Genomic DNA, 16,671 nt, shown 5'->3' with positions numbered 1-16,671 from the left:
CAAATAGGCCGACACCGTGAAGATCTAAAGTTGTTTTTTTTTTTGTTTTTTTGATAAAAAAGATCTAAAGTTGTTTGATTACAAAGGAAGGTAAGATTGGTTTGGCTTAGTGCATTTAATGAAACCTAAGATTGATGATGAGTTGGTACGTTTAGCTAAATTAGTTTTTTTTTTTTTTTTTGAGAAACAAACACACAATCACACACACACACACACAAGGGAGAGGGAAAGGGGTTCTAACACAAAGGCACACCACAACTCCACTCAAAAGCCATGGTAGTTTAGCTAAATTAGTTGGTAATTGTTTTACTATTAAACTCGTTGGGTCCTAGTAGAGTATTAAAGAGAATTTATTTATATTAAAGAATTGCAGTTGCAGGTGATATCTGCGTTGCGTTGGATAAATTGTGAAATAAAATGAAATGCGATTGGGTAAACGACAAAAATGTGTTGACGTTCCTTTCATCTCACGCATCCAATTGTCGTTGGTGAGGATTGTTTTCCACTCCACAAAAAAGGCGCGTGGGAAAAATCTCTAACTTGCTCACCCCCTACAACATTGGTACTTGTTTCTTTTCTCGCGACTCTTCCCACAACACAAACAACATTATCATCATCGTTACCTAAAATTTTGTTCTTTCTCTCTGTCTCCGTGTCTGTCTGAGTCTTTACTCTCTCTCTCTCTCTCTCTCTCTCTCAGTCTGTGTTGTGTTAAGGTTAAACACTGAGGAGAACTGGTGGTGGACAAGAAGAAGAAGATTATGGCGTGTTTGGTGGCAGCCATAGTGATCCTCTGCAGCCTAACCCACGTCAGATCCGATGCTTCCAACCATCGTTACAAAGAAGGTGACGATGTTCCTCTATACGCTAACAAGGTGGGACCCTTCCACAATCCCAGGTACTTTGTAGTTGTACCTACTATGCGTTTCTGTTTTCCCTTCAATCTCACTATTCATGATTGGATTCAAAGTTCTTTCCCCTTTTACGTGTTTTCTATAAAGATTTTGGGGTTTGGGTTTATGATAGAATTCCCAAATCTGGTTTTTTTATTAGAATTTGGATCTCCTTGGTTGCCAAGGACGTTTAGCTCAAATGGGTATTTCTTTGTTTTTTCAATGGAGACTTTGAGGATTCGAATTTCCCTTCCTCCCCTTAAAATGATGTCTGAATTTGTTGGCCTCTCTACCGGTTCCTCTTTCTGTTTAATAAATTGGGTTTTGAATTTTTATTAGAGTGATGCTAGCATTTTTTTTTTTTTTTTTTGTGGTTTTGATAAGTAAGACATTTTTATTAAAATGAAGGCCTTAAAGAATTACAAACGAACATTCATGTGATCCAAAAAATCAACTATGGAACAATATGACAACCCCCGATAAGTACTATATTCAAACAAACATCTTAGAAAACTCTTCATAATTTCCTCCAAAGATAGCTCCTCATTCTCAAAAGATAGCACATAAGAAAATTCGGAGTAACTTGCCGCACCACCTTATTTTTGTGAACGCCAAACACTCCTCTCCGTACAATATCACCTGCCTTGGCATCACCCATTTTACCCTGAAAGACCAAAGTTCACTGGCTATGGGACAATGAAGTAAAAGGTGCTCGATGGTTTCGCAACTGAACTTGCACATTATGCATCTATTAACAACCACCATCTTCCATTTAATAAGATTATCCATAGTCAATATGGAGTCCACAAAAAGAAAGCCACTTGACGTGGGATTTTACTACCCCACTTTCCAAGGGAACCTAGCTGTAATCACATGTCTCAAACATATGTAATAGGATTGAAAACTAAACTTTACCTTCTTATCTTATACTACAAATTTTACTACATAAGCTTTTAAAATAATGTGTCACTAATCACAAACTGTTACTTCCAAAATTTTCTACATAAGCTTTATTAAGTAATTTAAATATTTATTTATTATGCATTGAAGTGGACCAATCATATTCATTGCCACATTAGTTTGTAAACCATTTGTATTAACTCTAACATTTCCCTTTTTATTATGTTGAAGATGGATCTAAATGTTTTTTAAGAAATGGGAAGTTCGCTGATGCTTTATTCATTATTTTTTTGTGCACATGTTTAGATTAATCAGATAAATCATTTGATTAAGTTGTGCATCATCAATTTATATCTGTTTAAAGGAAAACTACTTATAACAAAAAATCTGTGTAGAGGAAAACTAGAATCATGCTAGTGTAAGCCAGATGATAATCAAATTGGAGGCTTGGTTCATCAAGTGAAACTGAACACTTTGTAATATTTATATTGATCTTTGGTAGATAATTCTGAGAATATCATGTAGTTAATTTCGAATCTGTTGAAGCTTCTTCCTCATCATTTTCTATTGTTGTTAAGTTGTTCTTTGTTTTTCATGCAACAGTGAGACATACCGTTATTTTGATCTTCCTTTCTGTTCACCAGGTTTGTGCATATTCATGTTTCTCCTCTTCAAAAATCTCTAATTTCAATGTAAAAGCTTCTTTTCCCCCCCAATATTCTGTTGATGGGTGTTGGTTGCAGCCCATATGCAAGAAAAGAAAGAAGCTCTTGGCGAAGTACTGAATGGGGATCGCTTAGTTGTTGCCCCTTACAAACTTGAATTCCTAAAAGATAAAGAATCTGAGATTGTTTGCAAAAAGAAGTTGAAACAGGAAGAAGTTTCTCAGTTCCGCGCTGCAGTTTCAAAAGACTATTACTTCCAAATGTACTATGATGACTTGCCCTTATGGGGTTTGTTAGGTAAATTTGACAAGGAAGGAAAAGATGACCCCAGTGAGCTCAAATATTACCTCTTTAAGCATCTTCATTTCGACATCCTTTACAATAAGGATTTTGTTATTGAGATTATTGTAAAAAGTGATCCAGATGCCCTTCTGGACCTGACAGAAGACAAAGAAGTTGACGTGGAATTTACATACTCTGTCAAATGGAAGGACACAGAGATTCCATTTGAGAAGAGGATGGAGAAGTACTCTCAAATTTCTTCGCTGCCTCATCACCTGGAAATCCATTGGTTTTCAATAATAAATTCATGTGTGACTGTTCTTCTCTTAACTGGATTCCTTGCCACGATTCTCATGCGAGTCCTTAAGAATGATTTTGTTAAGTAAGAACTGTTTCCTAGCTGTTAATTAATAGACTGTGTGCACATAGGTGGATCAAACATGTCTTTGTTTAACGTTTACATGTCCACGCTCTTATTTGTAAAAGGTATACCCATGATGAGGAGGCAGCCGATGACCAAGAGGAGACTGGATGGAAGTACATTCATGGTGATGTATTCAGGTATCCAAAGTACAAGTCCTTGTTTGCAGCAGCGCTTGGTTCTGGTACCCAGCTATTTACTCTGTAAGTATGCTTTTGGAGTTCACTTGTTAAAGTTTAGCACAATTAGGCTTATTTATTTATTTATTTAACTTTTGATGCTAAGCAATCTGGTAATTTTGTTTTTGTGCACATGTTTTCAGAGCGATTTTCATTTTCTTGCTTGCACTAGTTGGTGTGTTTTATCCCTATAACCGTGGAGCTCTATTCACGGCACTTGTCGTCATATATGCACTTACATCAGGGATTGCAGGCTATACTGCAGCATCTTTCTATTGCCAGCTAGAAGGACAAAATTGGGTATGTACTTACAGATTATTTGTTTTGTTGACTGTTCTATAGATATTTTATGGGAGTTCCATTTTGAGCTTCATATTGTTGGGACTCCTTTGTAGTTACATGTCTTGAATAGGAACTGTACTTATTTTCACAATATTATACCATATACAACATGGTTTTGAGTTGTCGAGTCTTTTAAGTAAATTTCCTTCTTATAAAACGATGTGATTGGATTCAAAAATACTGCCTTCCAAAATCTGGTTTAAGGGTGGAAGAAAGGAATTAATAATCTTACTATTTTTATGGTTGCTATTGAGTGATGCATTGGTCAATGGCAATGGTGAAATCTTACTATTTTTATGGTTGTTGTTATCTTGAGTGATGCATTCTTCAATGGCAATGGTGTAATTGTTTCTCTTGGTTCAATCTTTTCTTTCTCAAATGAAGTGTTGTAAAAATAAGAAACCTCATGTCAAAAAATGCTAGATTAAACAGTGATGTTTTTGGCATGACAGGTGCGAAATTTGTTATTGACTGGAAGCCTCTTCTGTGGACCACTGTTTCTCACCTTCTGCTTTCTTAATACCGTTGCAATTGCTTACAGTTCCACTGCAGCATTGCCATTTGGAACAATTGTGGTGATTTTTCTTATATTGACTCTTGTAACTTCACCTTTATTGGTATTGGGTGGAATTGCTGGGAAGAATAGCAAGGCTGAGTTTCAAGCTCCATGCCGCACAGCAAAATTTCCTAGGGAGATACCATCTTTGCCTTGGTATCGTAAAACCTTTCCTCAGATGGCTATGGCAGGGTTTTTGCCTTTCAGTGCTATCTACATTGAACTTTACTACATATTTGCTAGTGTATGGGGCCACCGGATTTACACCATCTACAGCATTCTGTTTATAGTATTCATCATTCTCTTGATTGTCACTGCTTTTATCACCGTGTCATTGACATATTTCCAACTTGCTGCTGAAGACCATGAGTGGTGGTGGAGGTATTATTTTCTTTCTCAGTTTTCTGATATTGTCTTTTTTCATCATGCTTAGCACAAAGTATTTCCCACTGCAGTACATGCTGTTTTATTGGGGGCTTATGTTGTCAATATATGTGTTTTGTTGCCTGCATCAATGCTTGCATTACTTTCTCTGGCTTTACGTTGTGCCACTTGACCCTTTTTTTAGCTCAATTGCCTAGTCCAGTTCGTAGTGCAGCTGGTCAATAACTGTCAATATGTTAGTTTTTTAATTATATCATAGAAAGGCAAGATACAATACCTGGTACTCAATAAGTTGGCGGTCTTGTGTATGTGTTTTAGAAGTAAAATGCAAGAAAGAGAGAGAAGGGGGCAGGGGATGAGGTTTCGTTTATATGCAGTTTAGGTAATAAAATGCAAGGGGTGGGGACAGGGGTTGAGGTTTGGTCTGTATAAGATGATTAGGGAGATGTTCTCATAATATCTATGTCCATGATTAAGTTGGTGGTATTGTGCCTATGGGTTTTAGGAAGTAAAATGCAAGGGGGTGGGGCTCAGTGATGTTTGGTTTTGACATAGGAATTTTTTAGAAGTTTAGCACTATATTAGGATTCTTGATAAGATCTTGGTGGATTCTTGAAAACTGTTTGATGTTGAGGAGTTTTGGTAGGGTTAGGTGAATAAAAGAATGGTTTTTTGTGGGAATTTGATGGCTGTTTCGTGTGGAAACATTAAATTGAGCAGGGAACAAAGGATCACACCTAGGTTCCCTAAAGCAATCTCATTTCGGAAAGAGAAGGCAATCACACCCTCAAATTTTAAAATAAGTTGCTAAATTGCCAAGATCCTTGTAGGTCAGGCATAAAGAGAATTAGTGTTCAAATCCCCCTCCCCCAATAACAATTGAATTATTTTATTAAAAAAAAAATTAACTTTTATTAGATACAATCTCTATATGAACATTATTGACTACATAAAAGCATTTATATAGGCTATGAAACGTACTTAAGAACTTTTATTAGAAACAATCTGTGTTAATATTATTGACTACAGAGAGTGACTTCTAAATATTGTTTTCCTAAATTGACTACGACTCCTAATAACAATGAAAAGTACTTAAGAACTTCTGGAATCTGGAATCTTACTCTCTTATGTTTGATGTGGACTAAATGGAGGGAAAGACATCGGCATACTTTTGAAGATGCGGAGTACACGTCAACTCAATTGCAAGCATCTTTCATTAGTTCTCTTTATGAGTGGTCTTTTGCATTGGATCTCATAGATAGTATAACTATATCCATTCCTTCATAGAGTCGATCCATATGTAGATATTATTCCAATTGTAATTCTTTCAGTTACTTCATGACAGGAAATAGAAAATAAGATTTATGGGCCTTTGTACAACCAGTTCTAGAAAATATGGATATATCAAGATGAAACTTACTCTAGTAAAACTCAATTAAAACTGAAGTACTGAACCAACAACTTTCTGACTAAAAGAATCTTAGACTCGATGATAACTAGAGTAGCCTATAAAAGGTTCCAATAAAGGCCCCAGATGGAAACTAATTCATATTTCTTAAATCTCTTGGTATTTAATCTTGTTTTACATCAAACTCGTTCTTGACTGCATTAGTTTTTTATGCATTTGTATGAGATCTATTTCATTTTGTTGCACTTTGGATATATATTACTGATAAAAGTTAGATCATTAGGAAGATGTTCATGTAATATATGTCTTTCTGTAACTGTATCTAAATTTATTTGTGGGCATAAAGGAAGTCAGGGTGCATTAAGTGACCCGATTCGAGGAAATTTTCTAGTTATGGGTTGTTTGAATTCTGTTTATTTCTTTTGCAATCAGGTCTTTCCTTTGTGGCGGATCAACTGGCCTGTTCATCTATGGCTACTGCTTGTATTACTACCATGCACGATCAGATATGTCAGGTTTCATGCAAACATCGTTCTTCTTTGGGTACATGGCTTGCATTTGCTATGGTTTCTTTCTCATGCTTGGGGTTGTCGGTTTCCGTGCTTCTTTATTCTTTGTTCGTCACATATACCGTTCTATCAAATGCGAGTAGCAAGTCACTCGGTCTCCTTGAAGTTCAACAGGTGGTCTGTTTTTTCCTTTAGTGGGCTCATTTCCGGATACTAAACCAAGTTCATCAAAAAAGGCTGTTGATAATGTTTCTGATATTCTGGAGAAGATTGAGGCAATGCAACACAGACTTGTGTTCAAGTATTCTTATCATTCCTTCAAGGGATTGATTACACAGTATGTGATCCATTAATGTGGTAAGAATATATTAGCGGAGACAATCTTGTCGAACTGTAGGATTTCTTAGAAACTTATACTGCTTATCCAAAGCAGCACCTTGTAAAACTTTCTTCATTACCTTGTTCCTATCTCCAAAAGTTATATTAATACATTCTTTTCATTTTGTTTTTCACCTACCATGTTTCAATCGCAGTATATGCATCCAATGTTTCAACCGTAGTATATTTATGCAAATTTTAATCTTACTAGTCCTAAATGTGGGGAAATTACCATAAATACACTCTCCCGTCTCTCACATAATTGTGGGTCTCGCAAATTAAATTTATGGTAAGATTCACAATTAATGTAAGAGAAAAGAGTACGTATTTATGGTATTTTGAGAGTACTTAATAATTTTTCATAAATGTGTCTGTCTTTAAATGACAAGCTTATTTTACTTCCATTTGATATTCCTATGCTTAGGCTCCATTTATTTTAGCATTGAACATTTTCTTTGCAACACCCTTAAATTTTTTTTAAAAAAAAAATCAAAAAGTAGTTTGGTGGTTTTTTTTTTTTTTTTTTTCCCCCCTTTTTGGTAGTGTGACAGGATGGGTGCAATGAAACAGAGGGAGAGAGATGATGGTGGTGGTGGAAACGAGTTCAGATTGAGATGGTCCTGAGTATGAGTGGGGGTTGGAGGTGGTGACGACAGTTTGGAAGACTAGGAGAGATGAAGATAATAGTGATATGGTATATGGAGGGGGGGAGCATGGAGAAATTATTAGTGATGTAGGACATGGTTTACTATTTAATTTTTTTTAATTATTTAAATTTAATGTTTTTATGTAATTTTGCTATTTTAGGTTTAAGTTATTTATTTCCTTCTTTTTAAGTGTTTTTAATATTGTTTAGTCAAATTAGAATTCAATATGCTTTCATAGTCGCCTTAGGATATCTAGTTGCCCTAGGTTTTATTTTAATTATTTAAATGCATTGTAGCCTCCAAAGGCAATTCAGTTTTCAGAGATTATCAATAAACAAAAACGTTTTGTCAACTTTTCTTCTAGCGGATTCCAATTTTTATCACCTTGTGGATTCAAGGAACCCCTCGTAGATTCGAGATTTACTACCCAGAAACTAACAATTTAGTTTCTATCTATCAAAGAGAGCATTGTGTGTTCTTTCTTCAGGCTTCCGCGACATTAGTAACTATTTTTTTAAAATAATGTTTTTTACATAAAAAATCAAAATTAAATCATTACAAAAATTAAATATTAAACAATGTCTTATATCAATTAGGTCCATCAGGAGGATTGTTGACGTAATCCTCTTAGTTTTTCTAACCAATAAAACATTGTTATTTATGTAAATATGACATCACCTACTGATTTTTATTTTTAATTCTCTCACCTTCTTTCCATATAACATTACACATTTGCATAAATGGCATTATTTAATTGGTTGGAGGATCTCGTCAGCAATCCTCTTAGTGGACCTAATAATTTCTCAAGAGTGGAGGAAGGGAAGGGGAGAGGTGACTTTAAAAATAGCTTTCCTCTTTTGTTTTACTTTGTTTCAATTATTTCTAATGCAATTAAATTTGAGTGAGGTTAATTATTTCTTATATATATAAATTCTAAAAAAAAAAATAGAAATTTATTTTATATATATAATTAATGCACCACATATAAATACATGAAATAAAAATGCATTTATCCTATTAATACTCTTTGTAATTACATAGCATAAATTAAGGTTATTATAGTGTTTGTTATATACTACATTATTAAAAGGAGGAAAAACAAACAACAGCAAAAAAAAAAAACAAACAGAGCATTAGTATTTTGTACCTCTTAAATATAAAAGAAGGCAAGAACGAAAGGAATTATTCATTGATTATAGAATAAATTTATATTGACCAATAGAAAAAGGAAAAACAAAGAATTCTTTAATTTTTGTTAAATAAAATCTCTGAAAATACACTTGCAAAACATTCAAATACATTTTAGATAAATAAATTTGCTAAACATTGTGCTCTTACGAGGTTCATTTCCATCATAATTACATATCTGTTGGATACAAGTCCATTTTGTGTTTTAATTTATTATGATTATTCAATTTATGTTAATTTAAATGCCATGTTTTAAAATTTCTATAAGTGGTATATTATTAATGGCATCACCTGTTTCTAGTATTTAATCAAAGTTTTCTTGTTAAAATATAATGATATGATGATTGAAGTAATCTCCAATCTATTTCTATATCTATATTATATCTAAAAGCTGAAACATAACATTTATTGTTGTTATGCTTCAGTTGAGCCACATCAGCATCCACATCATTATTTTTTTTATTTCTAATTTTCTTTTAATTTTTTTAATCATTATCCTTTTTATTTCTAATTTTCTTTTAATTTTTTTAACATGTACTTTTCTTTAAATATTTACATTTTCTCAAACATTTCTCCTTCCTTTATCCTTTCATCTCTCCACTACCTTCTACCTTAATATCACATTCTTCTTTCTCTTTATCTTCTTTTATTTTGTCTCTTCTTATTCTCACTCTTTTACTATAAATTTGTCATTCTTTTTTCTATTCTATGCATAGTTTTCCCTTACAAAAAAAAAAGTTATATCTCTCTCTCACAATTTTTGGTGGATTTTTTTTCCTTGCATCTCTGCTTTAGGTTGAAAATTTTTTGTATTCTTTAGAACTCTACTTTTGGTTGATACAATTTAGTTTTGTGTTTTAAATTTTTTTATTTTTTATTTTATTTTATTTTTTTATGGTTCTCTTTGATTGTTAAATATTATCCTATTACATTATAAAGAACTAAAGATAGTATATAAGATTATAATATTATTCTATTACATAGTATGATTTGGATAATTTGGTGTTTATTGTATATCTTTTATTTTTACTTTTTCTTTTTTTTTTTCATCTTATTTTATATAACATTTAAATTCAGCCACATCCTCCATATCATTAAACTATTTATATTTTCTCTCCTTTTTTATTTTTAAAAATTTAACCTGTAATATTTTACTTAAATTCAAATAAATAAAATTGTCCTCATAAAATTGTATTCATTTTTTTTAACATTTATACTATAGGGGCTGAAATTGTATTGATTCCAAAACCGAATTAGGCTCAAACGTTAACGGCCCAAACAATAAATTTGTAGAGCGTAGATTGAAGAACTAGATTTATCCCAGAAGAAAAACGATTAAACTTAACGATTCAAGATGATATGACACAAACAAGATTATCGAATTTTATCCTCGGAACAAACTAACTTATTTGTTTCATTTGGTTTTCTTCAAGACATAAATTGTATATCAGTTCCAATCCCTTTTTCAGTGCATTCTTCCAGGTTATATATTGCAATCTTCATGTCATCCTTACCACATACTTGTATGTTAGATTAGGGGGATTCCTTCCTGTCCCATCCAACATTTCCTAGAACCATCAACCAGTAGCTATAAGGCTGCTTGATCACTGTTCAGGCTTCACTTCCACATTAATGCGGCCAGAGAGTTGGTTGAGAGGCAATTAATGCGGAGGTCGCAGCCTTTGAAGATATTTGTCTGGCTTTTTATTCTTATCCCTGATCCAATGTCCTACCCTCAGCTATGACGTAACCCCGAAGTAAGTCCGTAATGATAAGGCACTCAAATTCACCTCGGACACATGTTGCTGAGAATACTTTTGTCCTCGAACGCTTATTGGACCCATCTCACATTGCCTCTACTCCTCTCTTAACTTTATTCTACTCATAGAATTATTTGGACCTCCTCGAATGGTCTAATGTCCTCGGATAGGGCCATAGGCCCAGTTAATACTGCTTTTAACAATACTTCCTGATTAATTGGCCCCCCACAATAGCCTCTCAAAATCTTGCTTTTTGACTCCTCGAAAGAAAAGGATGATTTTGATGTCCTTATCCCGTCTTGTTTTTGGCTTTACTCCTTATTCTTGACCTCCTTCATGTCTTTTGGTATGCTTTGGATACGTTCCTGACGCTTCGGTGTCCAAGGCATTCCTAGCATTAAATTTTGGCGACGCCCCTATCTCTCACGTTCAATGGTAAGATGTAAATCGAATGGTGGGAGGCTTTTCTTGTTTTACGAGTGGGAACTTTCCCGCTTGTAACTTCTGAGCCACTATAAATAGTTTTTCAAATCAACTCTCTCTCTTACTTTCAGCAATCACACAATCCTAAAGCTCATACACTGAACCTGTCACTTTCTTTCATTTCCCTGTGCGTCTACAAATACTAGACTCTTGTCCGAGGACCCTCTTTGAAACCTGTAAGTCTTCTTAAAACCTTTTTTAGTTTTCATCTTAAACTTGTTAATTTTTCTTCGAAACCCCTTAGGAAAATGGGTAAATTCGAAGATCTGGTTAAATCCGAGGAGGGTATGAGAAGTTTCCGGGCCAAGTATAGGATTCCACCAACTGTGGGTATGAGGTACGCTACCTAGGGGGAATGGGCTGGCGCTAGGAGAACAAGGGAGGTGGTCATTCCTATGATCGCCTTCATAGAAGGGGGAATGACCATTCCCATGGGTCCCATTACCAGAACCTACCTTAGGTTTTTTAGGTTGTCTCCCACACAATGTGCCCCAAACATGTTTAGGGTCCTGGGAAGTATAGAAGCTTTAAATGAGATAATGAACTTAAACCTGACCCATCATGATGTAAACTAGGTGTATAATCTACATAATTTGAAGGGGCAGGGATATTACCTCAAACAAGAATTTAAAGGAGGATTTCCTCATTTTTTCCGAGAAATGGCACGATGGCTTGCCTTGCCCAACGGAGAAGGGAGCACCAAGTGGGAGTATAACCTTGGGCTCATCAATTTTGGTTTACACATCCCTTTTTTTTTTTTTTTTTTGATATTCTATGTCTCAATACCCTGGTTTCTCATGAAACTTCTCTTTAATTCAATGATTTGCAGATAGGCGTTACACTAAACCTAAACTCTCTTTAGTCAACAAAGCGAGTTTGGATAGGGTGTTACGAGCTGAAATATACGTGAACGAAGCTGACGATCAACTCCGAGCAGCCCACTTGATCCTCGGATACACACCTCTCTCATTCACCTTTCAAGCTCCCAAATATGTAATAAGAGCTCGAGATCCTCGGCTCCAACGTATCAGCATCGCCTACCAGGGGTTCGTCGTTCCAGAGGGTGTCCCGCTCCCTAGAGACACTCCCCTCACTCAGCCACTTTTTGTTGCCAGTCTTTCAACAGAACCATTCGCATCTCAACCTGTCCTTAGAGAAGAAGAAGACAGAGGAGAGGAAGAAAAAGAAGAAGAAAGAAATCCGGAGGAAGTTGTAGACTTGACAGATTCGTCGGACGAGTTCGAGGTTTTTAATCAGACTATACATTCCGAGGACGATCCCGATGAAATGGGTATACAAAGTAAAACCCAAAAAATTCTAATGGAGCTGATAGAGAACCAGCTCGGGAAAAGTGCACCAGGGAGACCTGCCCAATCTCAAATTCCTCCTCCTCCCACTAAGTCTCCTCCTCCTGCTCTTCACCAACCTCCTCAACTTGTCAGAGTTGAAGCTGCTGACTTGAAAAGGTGAAGGGAGCAGAAGGGGAAGGACGTGGTAGATGCTAGAAAATCCCGTCCAACCCAGGAGGAAGAGGCCCAGCTAGCTGCAAAGCAACAGAAGACCAGCCATACCATACAGCGAGGCTAGGAGAGGGCGGACACTCAACCTCCTGAGCCACAAGCTTGGCTGCCAGCCCCTATGCATGGTGGAGAGCCCCTAAGGGATGACGCATCAATTAGGGACTTCAACGGTGGCATTGGGTGCCACGTAGCCTCGACCGTAGAGGAGGATTTGTTGCTTCTAAGGGACATGGCCAAAATAAAAAATGCAAGGAAGAATGAACTCATCCTCAATAATAAAAGATATTTGGGAATGGTATAGTGTCAACTTTTTTTTTTTTTTTTTTTTTTTACTTGCAGTTATTACTGGTTGATGTGCGCCTTTTACTGACCATGGTGTTGATCTTTTCCTTTTAGGTTATCCAAAACACTTTTAGACTGGATGAGATGTCCAATAACTGTCATCAACAGTTAGAGGATGAAAGGAAGAGACGGACATCTACCGTACAAACGCTGACCATATCAGAGCATAACCTGGCCGAGGCAAGGAAAAAATTAACTACTGAGGAGCAAGCTCGCCGCAGCGCTGATTCTGCCTTGGAAGGTGCTGATGTGCATGAAGTATATACAATAAAGTACTCACATATCTACATATTTAGCCTTCCTTTTATGTTATTTTGTGACTTATTATATATTATCTTTGTGTTGTAAGTAACAAGGGCTTTACATGCAAAGTGTGCTAAGCCAATTGAATCAAGCCAACTTACATCCAGCCATGCATGAATTCAAGAAAAGACCAACCCAATTAAATTTAAGTCCAATTGGAGCAAGGAATCAAAGGAAATTTGCTCCAAATCCAAGTCCAATTCGGATTAGGATTCCAGACTGCACATCAATTAGTATTTTTGGCATAACTTTCGGCTCAGATGTCCAATCGAGATGATTCAAGTTAGGTTGGAACGATGACTAAAGGGCTACAACTTTGTAGGTTACCAAAAGTCCAAATTCTGACGTTAAATGGGCCAAAATAGTCGGTTAAGTGAAGCCTAAAAATCTGGGATTTTCTCCAAATAGGAATTCAACTTGTAATAGGATTCCTTGACCTATTTAAGGGCTCTTTTGGGCAAAATTCAGGGAGGCTGAGGCTAGTGCTAGGGCTGAGGGCTAAATGCATAGAGAGTGCGGCTACTTCTTTGGTTTTCTTCCATAACAGTTAGTTTTATTTTATTTGTCTAGTTTAATGTTTAGTATTTTATTTTTGTATTTTCTTTCAATTACCATGTGTAACTAAATTTATAATTAGGGTTGAGGATGAAACCTTGTTAAAGATTAACAGTAATATTTATGTGATTTGATTTTTCCCACAATAGTTGTTCTTTATTGATTTAAATTGTTCTTGCTTCATATCAATTGACTAAGATGAGATTCTAGATATGAGTTCAATCATGTTTTTCTCATGATTTAGGATTTGTTTTAATTAATTGGATGCTTGGTTTATTAATTCTTGATTATAAAATTGGATATCGCTTGTGATTTGTCTGTCAATTGATACAATTTACGATTTGATTTTTAGAATTGGATATATCTTGTGATTTGTTTGGCTACGGATACAATTGATGATTTGATTTTATACTTAAGAAGCGAAGAAGAACATGCTTTTGATTTTTAAAGTAAGGATTTTAATGATGATATTTTTCATGATAGCAAGATTGATTTCTAGATTATCATTCAGTGGTTGGAAAAAATTAATGATCATAAATATATACTGATATGACTTACAAGGCGGATTCCAAAACCTTAATTCCTTTCCCTTGATTGTTTACATCTTTTCATTGCTTTATATATTTTGCTGAGTTTAACTATTTGCTTAATTTTATTATTTGCTTAGTTTATTTTATTGTAACCAACCAATTTTTATTTAAACTAGATTAGGATTAATTTGGTTAAGGTTTAATTAATTTTCCTATGTTCATACAAGTCCCTGTGGGTTCGACCTCGTTCTTGTCCAACTATACTTCGGTACGGTTCGTACACTTGCGAGTATTTTAAAATTTCACAACAGGTGCACAAAGGCAAGCCGAGGATCAAGGGAAGCGCCTACGCAATGCAAATGAAGAGTTGAAGGCTGCCAAGGAGCAAATGGCAGTTCTTAAAAAGCAGCTGGAGGAAGCCCAAAGATTGAAGGATCATGCTCAGAAATCCAGGGAGGAGGCCGAGAAGGCAAAGGTTGAGGCTAAGCAGGCAACGAACGTGGCCGAACAGAAAGGCTACGACCTCGAGGTTGCTGAGACCGAGGAAACCCTTAAGGCAGAGGTCCCTGTGGTGTGCCGCATTTACTGCGCCCAAACTTGGGATGAAGCCCTTAACCGAGTCGGGGTTGAGGCTTCATCTGAGTTGAGGAAGGCAGAGAATGTGTTCTACCTTCTTGCAATCCGAGTCTCAGATCCTCCTTCCACTCAAGTTGAAGTGACTTCCATTCCTACTGATCCAAATCCAGAAGTACTGCTTCAGGAACCTCCTCCTCCTAGCCAACAAGAACCAGCCAAAGAGACCAGTGCTTCACTAGAAACATCCCTGGATAAAGCTGCAGCTGTTCCGGAGGCAGAGGTTGCTTTTCAAGGCTTTCAGCAAGATTTGGCTTCTACAGTCATGCCAGCTGAGGGAGCTGCTAAGGACAAAGAGAGAGTAACTACCTCTGAGGCAGATAAACCTGCCAACCAAACTTCCAAGCTTCAAATTAAGTTGAAAAAATAGGCCTTATTTTGTAATTCAATTAGAACTTTTGTAAGGGATTTTGCTTCCGTTTGTTTGTTGTTTTCTTCCCCCTTTTTTTTTTGGACATATCTTAATGAAGTATGCATTTTTACTTTTTGAAATTTGTTTGAGTTGCTGTTTATCTCATCTTTGTGTTGTTCGTTTTGTCATTTTAGTTTGGGCGGTTTCATCTTGATTGTCCTTTGTTTATACAAGAGAAAAAATATAACTTACACATATTAACTGTTATCAGCCAAAATGGATGATAACCATTAAGACTATGACGTCACATAGACACATTTCGGATATGTATATATATCCTTTCTAATAAACTGAAACTTAAAGAAGTGTTCAAAAGTGGGTTAAAGTTAGGTCTAAAATACTTCAATTATACATTAAATGATGCTCACAGGCCTATTGGGATTTATATCTTCAATAGATAATTAAGAACCCTGTGATCCGAGGATGGAACTTGAGGGTTTATTATTTTGAAATGCCCAAGTTCATGTGGCACCAGCATTTTAATAACAAGAGGCTATATTAGTTTCCATTAAACCCATTTAGTGCTTCAATAGATGTCACAGGGTATTAATTTCCACTAAGTTTGTGGTCCGAGGAACCTGACATAACTAGTTTCTGTTTAATACTTCAATAGAAGTCATGGGGTATTAATTTCCACTAAATTTGTGATCCGAGGAACCTAACATAACTTAGTTTCTGTTTAATACTTCAATAGATGTCATAGGGTATTAATTTCCACTAAGTTTGTGGTCCGAGAAACCTGACATAACTTAGTTTCTGTTTAATACTTCAATAGATGTCATAGGGTATTAATTTCCACTAAGTTTGTGGTCCGAGGAACTTGACATAACTTAGTTTCTGTTTAATACTTCAATAGATGTCACAGGATATTAATTTCCACTAAGTTTGTGGTCCGAGGAACCTGACATAACTTAGTTTCTGTTTAATACTTCAACAGATGTCACAGGGTATTAATTTCCACTAAGTTTGTGGTCTAAGGAACCTCACATAACTTAGTTTCTGTTTAATACTTCAACAGATGTCATGGGGTATTAATTTCCACAAGTTTGTGGTCCGAGGAACCTCACATAACTTAGTTTCTGTTTAATACTTCAATAGATGTCATAAGGTATTAATTTCCACTAAGTTTGTGGTCCAAGGAACCTGACATAACTTAGTTTCTGTTTAATACTTCAATAGATGTCATAGGGTATTAATTTCCACTAAGTTTGTGGTCCGAGGAACCTGACATAACTTAGTTTCTGTTTAATACTTCAATAGATATGGAAACGCATGATGTATGATTGACATAAATTAAAAGAAAATCAAACTAAATTACTTTTATCAATAATAATACCTCTTGAGATTGTTTACATTCCAATGATGGAGTACAGCTTTTTCA

General features: G+C 35.5%; 2 protein-coding genes across 2 annotated transcripts; both read left to right on the top strand.

Moving 5' to 3' along the window:
* Nucleotides 1-539: 539 nt before the first annotated feature.
* Nucleotides 540-7,051, top strand: LOC115976018 (transmembrane 9 superfamily member 2-like). Its single transcript, XM_031097086.1, has 7 exons — nt 540-898; nt 2,397-2,437; nt 2,537-3,122; nt 3,227-3,364; nt 3,484-3,640; nt 4,135-4,619; nt 6,463-7,051. The coding sequence occupies exons 1-7, from the start codon at nt 762-764 to the stop codon at nt 6,680-6,682; spliced, it is 1,764 nt and encodes a 587-aa protein (XP_030952946.1). The 5' UTR covers nt 540-761; the 3' UTR covers nt 6,683-7,051.
* Nucleotides 7,052-12,282: 5,231 nt separating this feature from the next.
* LOC115967629 (pre-mRNA-processing protein 45-like) lies at nt 12,283-15,248 on the top strand. Its single transcript, XM_031086773.1, has 3 exons — nt 12,283-12,461; nt 12,932-13,098; nt 14,557-15,248. The coding sequence occupies exons 1-3, from the start codon at nt 12,283-12,285 to the stop codon at nt 15,246-15,248; spliced, it is 1,038 nt and encodes a 345-aa protein (XP_030942633.1).
* Nucleotides 15,249-16,671: the final 1,423 nt, after the last annotated feature.

Source organism: Quercus lobata, chromosome 2 (assembly GCF_001633185.2).
Source record: "Quercus lobata isolate SW786 chromosome 2, ValleyOak3.0 Primary Assembly, whole genome shotgun sequence".
Lineage (NCBI taxonomy): Eukaryota > Viridiplantae > Streptophyta > Magnoliopsida > Fagales > Fagaceae > Quercus > Quercus lobata.
Note: the sequence above shows the minus strand (reverse complement) of the source record. Positions and strands in the feature narration are given on the sequence as shown.